This window comes from Garra rufa, chromosome 9, assembly GCF_049309525.1.
Source record: "Garra rufa chromosome 9, GarRuf1.0, whole genome shotgun sequence".
Classification (NCBI taxonomy): Eukaryota; Metazoa; Chordata; class Actinopteri; order Cypriniformes; family Cyprinidae; genus Garra; species Garra rufa.
Window position 1 is genome coordinate 15,233,433 of NC_133369.1, and position 12,255 is coordinate 15,245,687.

Here is a 12,255-nt window from a genome sequence, read left to right on the forward strand (position 1 = left end):
TTAAAAACTTAACTTCAGCAGCTGCCTTAAAATTATTAAGTTAAATGAGCTTAAAACTACAAGTTTAACTCAAATAAAGTTAAAATTACTTAAGTTGATTTAACTTAAAATTTTAAGGCAGCGGCTAAACTTAAGTTTAGAAACTGGTGAAAAGTGGCTAAGTTGGTTAAGTAGAAACTGGTGAAAAGTTTTTACAGTGTATGGTAAATTACCTGGATTTGCCAAAAATGCTTTTTTTTTAAATCATTGATTTAGGTGGTTAAAGGTTTGCTAAATAATGTCTTTGTTCATACGTGCTTAAATGCTTTAAATCGCTTGAACCCTTGCAGCTATATTTAATATTCCATTTATTAAAGCCATGTATGAATCTCATCAAGTTAGAGTTTTTAAGCATTTTACATTCATTAAAATAATAGGCAGTAACAATTTAAATATTTTTTGATTTGTGAACTTATGTTCAGCTATTCTTTTTAATAGTTAACTGAACTATTTTTGAATTTGAATTTGAATCAGTCATCAAAGATTGGTAAAATGTAGTCACAAACTTTAAATTTCACCCAGCTGATTAGGCCACTGAAAACTCCCACAGATCATGTTTTTATGCCATTTTAAGTCTTTTGGTGTAACAAAGTGGTCATCTCTAAGTTTGTGAGCTGTTTACCTACTTTTTAAAATTAGTCTTCACATTAATGTTATTGTATTGTTCATTCAGGCTAATTCGCGAAAACAGAACACGATCGAACGCAAGAGGCGGAATTTATCACATGAACTAATCACAGCCGATCATAACCAGTCATATCCAATCATATTGTGATAGAGGCAGTACCTCCTGTCACATGACTTTTTTCCCATTCATTCTCAATTACCCCCCAACAAACCCACCGCATGCTTTAGGGGGTCTGTTAAAACTTAATGGGCTCAGGGGAGGCAAGAGAGACACCGACTACCGTTGTAACTTTATCTGCTGGTGTCGCTGTTGGACAATGTTTCTTTAGAAAAATGAGTGACTTATTTTTGCACTTTCTTTTTTTTCCCATTCATTTTTTAATATAATAGTGTTTTTGCTCATTTGTCACTGGACAGCTAATAGCACATGCACGTTCTGGCTTTGTCACAGAAGCCCACCTTTCCATAAGGCTGTGCTAAAAGCACCAATCCAAACTTCCTGCACCTGTTTACTTGCCTTCTTTCTCCTATCTCAGTCCCTCCAATCACGGCCATCCACAGAGACTTTATTCACATCCACCTCCTAATAAACACCCTGGGTACAAAGGCAAAGAGCAATTTAGCCACTTCTATTTCAGGCTCTTTAAACTCTAATGGACTCTGAGCAAAACAGAAATCTGTCACACAGGCTTTTGTTCTGACCTTACATCCCTGCCTGATCTAAGGAAGACTTCCTGAAAACATCACGTCTGCATGCAACGGCGCTATTGTTTTCTAATAGGCACTTATGAAATGTTTGCATGTGCATATGTGGGTGTATACAATCTCACACCCATCAAAAACATGGTCTAAGAGAGTGACTCTGCAGGAGGGGATAGCTCCAGAAACATATCACGACCACATGAAGCATAGCGGCTTTCATTTCATCCTTAAGCTGTGGCTTTAAAGAGAAAAATAAAATCTTTGAGATATGAAAGATGACAGTTGGAGGGGCACACATGTCCTAAACCCCCCATTCAGACCTTGCATGTACACAGTGTGTTGAAAAAGAGAAAGAAATATGAGTTGAATGGCTTTATTTCCATGAAAACTTTCAGTATGTGACTGCCATAGGTCTTTTTCAAAACTTGATGTGAAATGGGCAACTGAAGTGGAAACTCATAATCTGTGTTATTTTGTTAATATTTTGATTTAGATTTTGTTTTAATATTTTTTGTTTTTATTTACATTTTAATTTCAGTTACAGTTTTAGTATTTTGTTAAAAACACACTTTTTAATATTTTTATTATTAATATATCTATATAGTTTTTATATTAAGTTATTTTATTTTAATTATTATTTCAGTTCATGTTTATTTTATTTCAAGTAATCATTTTTTATGGTTCAAGTTTTACTAAATGATATACTAACCTGAACTGAAAAGAAGCACTCTAGAAATATACTATAATTGTAACGATTCAGACGAAGCACACAAACAACGACATAGAAAAACGAAATGTATTTAATAAATCCAAAGGGTAAACAAGGGAAACACAGGAATCACAGGAACACAGGATGGTAACATTAAAGACTGACAAGGATTGAGGGGAAATGCACACACTAAATACACAGACTGATTAACAAACACAGGTGCAGACAATGAGGGATGAACCAAAACACACAGAGCAGTGGGGGAGAAAATGGGAAAAGCCAACTAAATAGTCCAGGGGTGTGACATTACATCCCCCTCCAGGAAGGTGCGTCCTTGCGCCGACAGACAAGGAAAACAAACTAATTCAAGTCTCAGGAGGGGGTTTCGGCGGAGTACAGACTCCCGGAAGGAGGGCAAAATACAGAGTCCAGGGAGGTGATGATGGAGGGAGGAGACAAGGAGGTGACAGGAGGGGGCTGGAGCAGGAGGAGCCAGGTGGGACCCAGACCACAGCCATGATGGAACCCCACGGAGAAGCCGCTGGAGGGAGGAGCCATGGTGGAGGAAAGGCTGACGACTCCCCGGGGCCGACCAACGGAGGCGGAGCAGGTGGTGGTAGAGCCCGAGGCGGAGACGAAGAGCCGATGATCCTGGGCGACACCGAGGATCCGGAGGGCCCAGGCGGAGACCAAGGCTCTGGCGACCAAGGTGGAGGCGGAGATCCGGGGTTCGCGGCGGAGCCGGATGCGACAGAGGACTGAGGCTGTGCCCTTGGGAGGGAGGAGGTCCACAGAGCCGGAGGGACGCAGCGACGAGGTACAGCTGGAGGAGTAGAGTCCAGAGGCGAAGGTGGGGTGACGACTGACCAGGGCAGAGCCGGAGGGACGATGGAGCCCAGTGGAGCTGGTGGACCAACGGGCGACGGTGGAGACGAGGGAGCTGAGAGCTGGGGTGGAGCCGCAGGGTCGGAGGGCCGAGGCGGAGTCCAGGACTGGAGGCGACGATGAGGGATCCTCCAGCCTTGACACTGATGGCGATTGGCAGACCCACGGTGACCCCACCGCACAGATGGTGAGCTGAGGGTGAGCTGGGGGGCTGACAGGAGGCGGAGGTGGCATGGTTGAAGTATTATGACAATTAGACATAGATAACTGAGGAAGGGTGGGTGGGAAGTCCATGCATGTTGACATTTCAGAGTTTGTCTATTATAATTTTTCCCAGTTCCAGATGCTGTTCTCAGCACTCTCTCGCTCCGCTGACACTACCACCGTCGCGGGAATTGTGGCCGGCTCTCGCACCTGGTCAGACGCAAATTCCTCCAGCTCCGTGGCGATCTCTCGCTCTGTCGCTCCGATGGGCGATGGCTCCTGGTCGCGTTGGTAGCTTCGGGTTCGTCTGCGGTGGGCTCGGGCTCGTAATCCGCAAGTCGGGGTGGCTGGCTGGGTGCTGGGTCTGGAGTGAAACTGGCGAGATTTTCCATGGAACCGGCGGGGAACGAAGGTTTGTTTCTGGCCAGTGTCCACTCCACAAACGCGGCGAAATCCGCTCGAGGGCCGTCCTCGGACGGCGCCGCTCTGCGTCGTCCGGGTAGCTGGTGGTGTTTGCTACAAGCTGGAACATGACAGTAAATCCCTCGAGCGGTAGATCCCCCTGCTTCAGCTGGAGGAGGATGAATTCTGGACGGAGTAGGGGGTTCATAGTGATGACACCACGGAAACAAAAGGACCGAGACAAAAGAACAAAAAACAAAACGAGGGCAAAACGCAGAGAAAAAACTGTATTAGGTCGGTCTTTCTGTCACGATTCAGACGAAGCACACAAACAACGACGTAGAAAAACTAAATGTATTTAATAAATCCAAAGGGAAACACGGCAAACACAGGAATCACAGGAACACAGGATGGTAACATTAAAGACCGACAAGGATTGACGGGAAATGCACACACTAAATACACAGACTGATTAACAAACACAGGAGCAGACAATGAGGGATGAACCAAAACACACAGAGCAGCGGGGGAGAAAATGGGACTAAATAGTCCAGGGGTGTGACAATAATACTGTTTATTATGTGAAGTACACAACATTTTACTAACTTCACAATTATTTCTAATAGCAAAATGGAATGTCTAATGACAAACTTGGGTGAAATGTCACTTTTAATCGGAAGAACAGAGTGGTCAATTTTAGGTATCATAAAAGTTGCATAATTTTGTGGAAAAGTATGAGGAGTACGCCTACAATATCTAAAAATGCAGCCTAGAGAGGCTTGGTTTTGGAAAAGAACAAATGCATCATCTTTTAAATAAAGATTGCAGGGAAAGAGGAACCAGAAGGTGACAAAATAAATTAAATAATATGAAAATCGTAATGCATGTAGCATAACGAGAAGACCCGAAAGTGGCAGAGAGGAAAACAAAACAAAATATAGTCCACCAACATCCTCAAGTGTCCTTCTAAAGGGCAGAACGGCATTATTGGGTGGTTTATTGTATACTGTGTGTCCCACTAGATTCTGGTTATTTCGCTAGTCATAACTTGTGATAACCTTCAACGTGTCTGACATCATTTCCCTGTGTAAATGTTAAGTGTCCGTGCAAGGAAGTTGGGGACAAGGAAAGTTTCAATATCCCTTTTCTCTCGTGAACTCTTTCCTTATTGTGTTACTCCTCCATTTTCTCTCCTTTTTCCTTGAGCTGCTGTTGTATTGTGACTGTGAGAGTGTTAAATTAGGATGAAGAATGTGCAAAGCACATCCTTAACCTCTCCTGAAGGAATAGTATCTTTACTTATCTGGCCTGTTGAATGTACAGTACACACAGGATTAATTAAAATGGCTGGACGAAAGGACACCGTGCTAGATGGGTACCAATTAGAACAGAAATGGGCATTATCCAACAGAGAGGCCATGGCTAAGGGTCTCTGATCTTATGTAACCATTTCATATTCAGCTCTATAAAATCTTTTATATTTGAAGTTCTCAATCACACGCCGTTCATTAACCGAGGTGAATGAAATACTAATGCGCACTCACACACACAGAAATCTGCGTTCAACAATACAAAAGGGAGCACGGATGTGCAATAAATGCAAAATCTCTAGGGACAGACCTCAAAATTCCACTAATAAAACAATTCTGGCCGATACAGAAAGGCCAATAATTGATGTAGGCTAATATTAAAATCAATTTGTATTATTTCTATTGTATACTAATATTCATACATAAATTCAAAATAAAACATTAAAAACTAAACTCAAGTGAATTTAAGCATCACAACATCATAATGTTTAGTATAAAAGTTAATTTTAATATTTTAAAATATTTAATTAATTCTGAAATTTGAATGGAAGCTCGTTTTTGCCACTGAATACAACATTTAAAAAGATAAATGCGACATTGTACAATTCTGAGGTTTTTTTTCTCTCGCAATTGTGAGTTTACATCTGACAATTCTGACTTTTATTCTCAGAACTGTGTGATACAGACTTGCAATTGCAAGTTTTAAAGTCAGAATTGTGAGATATAAACTCAAAATTTTGAGTTATAAAGTCAGAATAGCTAGATATAAGGTCAGAATTGCGGGATATAAACTCGCAATTGCAAGAAATAAAGTCAGAATTTAAAGATATAAAGTCAGAATTGCAGGATATAATCTCAACGAGAAGTCAGAATTGAGAGATATGAACTCACAATTTTAACTTTATTTTCCTCACAAATGCGAGTTTATAGTATTGGTAGAGTTAGAGTTTATAAACTCACAATTGAGTTATATCAGAATTGCAACTTTTTATCTTACAATTCTGACTTAACTGTGTTAGAATGTCACAATTGCAAGATATAAACTCGCAATTCTGCGAAAATCTGAGTTTATATCATGCAATTCTGAGAAAAAAGATTTACAAACTCGCAACTGCAAGAAAAAAAATCATATTTTTTATCATATTTCTCAATTCTGACTATTTCTTGCAAATGCAAGTTTGTAATTCAGATTTCTCATGCAATTATATAAACATGCAATTGTGAGTTATACAGTACAATTCTAAGGGGGGGGGGGTTGATATGTTCTCAGAATTGCAACTTTCATCTCACAATTCTGACTTAAAAAAATAATTATGACTATTTCTCACAATTGCAAATTTACATCTCACAATTCTGGCATTATAACACGCAATTGTGAGAAATAAAGTCAAAATTGAGAGATATAAACTCACAATTCTAAGACAAAAAGTCTGAATTCTGAGTTCTGAATTCACAATTCTGACTTTATAACTCGCAACTTTGAGTTTATATCACGCAATTCTGAGGAAAAATGAATCAGAATTCCAAGATATAAACTCAAAATTGCGAGAAAAAAGTCAGAATTGCAAGTTTATGTCTCTCAATTCGAACTTTATTTCTCACAAATGCACATTTTTATGTCACAATTCAGATTTTTCTCTTTCTGATTTTTAAAAAACTCGCAATTGTGAGTTAGACAGTACAATTCTGAGGGAGAAAAAAAGATTGATATATCTTCTCAGAATTATTTCTCTTAAAATTCTGACTTAATATAATTCTGAATTTATTTCTCACAACTGCAAGTTTACATATTACAATTCTGGCATTATAACACACAATTGCAAGAAATAAAGTCAGAATTGAGAGATATATGCTAGCAATTCTGAGGAAAAAAGTCAGAATTCTAAATTTATATCTCACAATTCTGCCTTATATTTCTCAGAATTGCAACTTTTTCAAAATTGCGAGTTTATATCATGCAATTCTAAAAAATAAAATAAAATAAAAAATATCGGAATTCCAAAATGTAACCTCACAATTGCAAGAAAAAAAGTCAGAATTACAAGTTTATATCTGTCAATTCTGACTTTATTTCTCACAAATCCAAGTTTTTTGGAAAAATATTGATATGTTCTCATAATTGCAACGTTTTAATTTCACAATTCTAATTTCATAATACTGTATAATTTTAAATTTATGCCTCACAATTGCAAGTATACATCTCACAATTCTGGCGTTATAACACACAGTTGCGAGAAATAAAGTCAGAAGTGATTCGCAATTCTCAGAAAAAAGTTTATATCTCTGAATTCTGACTCTATTTCTCAGAATCGTGACCTTATTTTTCACAATTTCGAGTCTGACTTCCAAGATGTAAACTCACAACTGTGAGAAAAAAAATCTGAATTGTGAGTACAGTATATATCTCTCAATTCTGACTTTATTTCTCGCAAATGCACATTTGTATTCTGATTTTTCTCATATTTGTGAGTTTATAAACTCGCAATTGTGAGTTACACAGTACAATTCTAAGGGGAAAAAAGATATGTTCTCAGAATTGCAACTTTATAATTTCACTTAATTTAATTTTATTTAATTTAATATTATAATTCTGACTTTATTTCTCACAATTGCGAATTTACATCTCACAATTCTAGCATTATAACACTCTATTGCAAGAAATAAAGTCAGAATCTTGTAAATGCAAGTTTGTATCTCGCAATTTAGATTTTTTTTAGAGTTTTTTTTAGGGTAACACTTTATAATAATGTTCAGTTGTAAGTCATTTATAAGTGGTTAGTTAATGATGAAATAATGATTTGCAAAACATTCATAAATGTTTAATAAGTGATATGCTAACAATTTGTGTATGTTTTGCTAATTCATTTACAAGTTATTTACAAATAATTAGTTAATGATGAACTAATCATTTACTATGCATTCATAAGTGATTAATAAGTGATATGTTAGTATTTTTATATATGATTTGTAGATCAAGTTGTAAATCATTTACATGTGATTAGATAATGATGAACTAATAATTTACAAAACATGATAATACGTTCACAAATGATTATTAAGTAATAGGATAACAATTTACAAATCTGTCGTAATTTATCTTAAAAAATAGCATATCATGAAATAATCAAACAGATCCTTAGTAAGTGGTAAATATGTTACTAGTTAATATATTATTTGTCACTTAAAAATAATTAAAATATCAATCATTTAAATGTTTATCCTTCACTGAAGATCGCATCATGAATAAATCATTCACAAATCTTTCTGCATCCTCTAATCTAAAGTGTAAACAATTCATCAGTTGTAAATGTTTTACTCATTATTCAAAGGTCTTTCACCCAGTGTGAATACCCATCTGATGCCCACACAACCTGGAACCGGCAGGTTTGTAAAACATTTACAACTGATGAGTAGTTTACACTTTACAGTCGTGGCCAAAAGTTTTGAGAATTACATAAATATTGGAAATTGGAAAAGTGTTTATAATAGCAATTTGCATATACTCCAGAATGTTATGAAGAGTGATCAGATGAATGTCATAGTCCTTCTTTGCCATAAAAATTAACTTAATCCCGAGAAAAAACTTTCCTCTGCATTTCATTGCTGCCATTAAAGGACCTGCTGAGATCATTTCAGAAACCGTCTTGTTAACTCAGGTGAGAATGTTGACGAGCACAAGGCTGAAGTTCATTATGTCAGGCTGATTGGGTTAGAATGGCAGACTTGACATGTTAAAAGGAGGGTGATGCTTGAAATCATTGTTCTTCCATTGTTAACCATGGTGACCTGCAAAGAAACGCGTGCAGCCATCATTGCGTTGCATAAAAATGGCTTCACAGGCAAGGTTATTGTGGCTACTAAGATTGCACCTAAATCAACAATTTATAGGATCATCAAGAACTTAAAGGAAAGAGGTTCAATTCTTGCTAAGAAGGCTTCAGGGCGTCCAAGAAAGTCCAGCAAGCGCCAGGATCATCTCCTAAAGAGGATTCAGCTGCGGGATCGGAGTGCCACCAGTGCAGAGCTTGCTCAGGAATGGCAGCAGGCAGGTGTGAGCGCATCTTCACGCACAGTGAGGCGAAGACTTTTGGAAGATGGCCTGGAGTCAAGAAGGGCACTTCTCTCCAAAAAAAAAAAAACTTCAGGGACAGATTGATCTTCTGCAAAAAGTATGGTGAATGGACTGCTGAGGACTGGGTCAAAGTCATATTCTCCGATGAAGCCTCTTTCCGATTGTTTGGGGCATCTGGAAAAAGGCTTGTCCGGAGGAGAAAAGGTGAGCGCTACCATCAGTCCTGTGTCATGCCAACAGTAAAGCATCCTGAGACCATTCATGTGTGGGGTTGCTTCTCATCCAAGGGAGTGGGCTCACTCACAATTTTGCCCAAAAGCACAGCCATGAATAAAGAATGGTACCAAAACACCCTCCAACAGCAACTTCTTCCAACAATCCAACAACAGTTTGGTGAAGAACAATGCATTTTCCAGCATGATGGAGCACCGTGCCATAAGGCAAAAGTGATAACTAAGTGGCTCGGGGACCAAAACGTTGAAAGTTTGGGTCCATGGCCTGGAAACTCCTCAGATCTTAATCCCATTGAGAACTTGTGGTAAATCCTCAAGAGGCGGGTGGCCAAACAAAGACCCACTAATTCTGACAAACTCCAAGAAGTGATTATGAAAGAATGGGTTGCTATCAGTCAGGATTTGGCCCAGAAGTTGATTGAGAGCATGCCCAGTCGAATTGCAGAGGTCCTGAAAAAGAAGGGCCAACACTGCAAATACTGACTCTTTGCATAAATGTCATGTAATTGTCGATAAAAGCCTTTGAAACGTATGAAGTGCTTGTAATTATATTTCAGTACATCACAGAAACAACTGAAACAAAGATCTAAAAGCAGTTTAGCAGCAAACTTTGTGAAAACTAATATTTGTGTCATTCTCAAAACTTTTGGCCATGACTGTAGATTAGGGGATGCAGAAAGATTTGTAAATGATTTATTAATTATTTATTCATCAACAGCTTTTGAATACTTTGTAGTGTGTACTGCAATGTAAGGGCTGACTGGTGAGGGTAAAGATGTCTTCTTTGGCAAACATGAGCTGCGCCCCAAATGACGCACTATACACTCTGCACTTATTCATTATGTACTTATGCACTAATGCACTATGCACCATGTAGTGTATGAATTATATAAGGTTATTTAGTATTTTATAACGCCCTAAACAAACTTTCACAGAAACCTCTTTTTTTCTCATATCAACTTCAAATTTGGAATAACTTATTTAGATGTAAGACTTCAAATTGATATCAAATTTAGGATAAAACCTGTTATGCACAATATGTGTTTTATATAAAATATAATACAAATTGCACAGTGTGTTCTCTTTACAGTAAATTTAAACTTCTGTAATTTGTTAATACTTTTTTTATTCCGCTTCTGCAGTAATCTGCTGATTGTTTTCCTTAAAAGAGACCTACGTTAGATCCAAAGTGTTCATGAATTACAATTTAAGTTTGGATAAACTTAAAAAATGGGGGTGACAGTTAAGGGGTTAACTAGTATTTTTTTAACCATTTACTAAGGATCTGTTTGATTATTTCATGATATGCCATTTTTCAGATAAATTACGACAGATGGGTAAATCGTTAGCATAGTACTTACAACAAAATGAACATATCATATATTCATACTTTATAAACACATAGTCATGTTTTGTAAATAATTAGTTCATCATTAACTATTTACTTGAAAATTAATTTGTAAATGACTTGTAAATGAATTAACAAAACATACACAAATTGTTAGCATATCACTTAATAATCATTTGTGAATGTTTTGTAAATTATTATTTCATCATTAACTAATCACTTATAAAAGACTTACAACTGAACGTTATTATAAAGTGTTACCAAAATCTGAATTCCAAGATGTAAACTCAGAACTGCAAGAAAAATTGTCCGATTTATTTATTTTTTTAATGGTGGAAACTGGCTTCCATAAATTTGAGTGTTATATAATGGAGAACATAATCTAAATGTAAAAATAGTAGAAATGAGAATGTAAAATTAAATATAATTTACTGACTATATAAAACTAACTAACTAACTAACTAACTAACTAACTAACTAACTAACTAACTAACTAACTAACTAACTAACTAACTAACTAACTAACTAAATGTTTTCTAGTTTAAATGTATTCAGCTTGGTTTCATTATCAGTTTAACTGACACAGGTCATGACTGCTGACATGTCCAAGATGAAATGTCAAAGATTAAGGCTAAACATTTTCCAAATAAGTAAGCTACAACACAATTATCCCTGCTTTCTGCATGTAACCAGTGACTCAGCTCCTGAATCATGCTTGCTCCATTTAATATCAGTCTGTCTTTTTCTGTCTGTTAACTATAAATTGAATCTTTGAGGATCTTCTCTGATCTTAGGTCTCCTCCAGAGGCCTCGCGCTGTCGAGACTAACTCTCTGTCTGTCATGTATTGAGCTGGTGAAGGTGATGTCTTGTTCTCTCCTCTGAAACTTCACCTCAGCACAGCAGGGGATTATGGGATGGATATGGGGGGAGAAGTGATTATCAATAAAAGGCCAGACAAACAAGGATGAGTCAATAGACTCTTAACTGGAAACATAGAGCCACACACACACACACACACACACACACACACACACACAAAGCAGATCTCACCTATGGTGTCTCCTTGTTCATGCACCATGCTGGCCAAGTCCTTCATAATCTGATTGACGTCCAGCATGTCTCTCTGCAAAAACAAAACAGAGGTTGCAGCTCAGAGGCGAGTCAAGTAAACATCACAGTGCTCTAAAGTGAGCTTTTATGCAGTCTCATGGTTCTTCTGTTAAATTAGGTAAATTAAACAACAACAAACACAGTAGAGAGATAGAAAGGAAATAGGTCTTAATGAACAGCAATTACACATTATCACACATAAACAGAAGCTGATGCTTATAAGTGGGTGTAGATCAGTTATAATAAATATACTATAAAATAATTAGATCTAACAGACTGCCCATTATTTAATTAGTTTTAAAACATAACCAAGAAAAAAATGTAATGAAGCTAAAATACATGTTCATGACATGAAAAAAAAAATAAAAATAAATAAATCATGACTTCAAACTGGTTTTAAATATCATTTACTTCATTAAGCCCTAAAACACTAAATCTAAAACTATAATAAAAAGTATATAATATAAACATTGAAAACCCTGAATAAATAAAGCTAACCTTAAACTTGAGTGAAACTGAAGTAAAATGAAATAAAAATACTAATTGAAAATACAAATAAAAAGTAAACAATCTGAATCATATGACCATGAAATTTGTAGATATCAATATATA

General features: G+C 36.8%; 1 protein-coding gene across 1 annotated transcript in view; it reads right to left on the bottom strand.

Moving 5' to 3' along the window:
• The window catches only part of LOC141343410 (t-SNARE domain-containing protein 1-like), a 57,229-nt gene extending 45,577 nt beyond the window's left edge, over positions 1-11,652 (bottom strand). Inside the window, exon 1 of the mRNA XM_073848010.1 lies at positions 11,584-11,652. Within this exon, the coding sequence (XP_073704111.1) occupies positions 11,584-11,650 (67 nt within the window). The 5' untranslated portion in view covers positions 11,651-11,652. The remainder of the gene's footprint in view (positions 1-11,583) is intronic.
• Between the last annotated feature and the right edge of the window lie 603 nt (positions 11,653-12,255).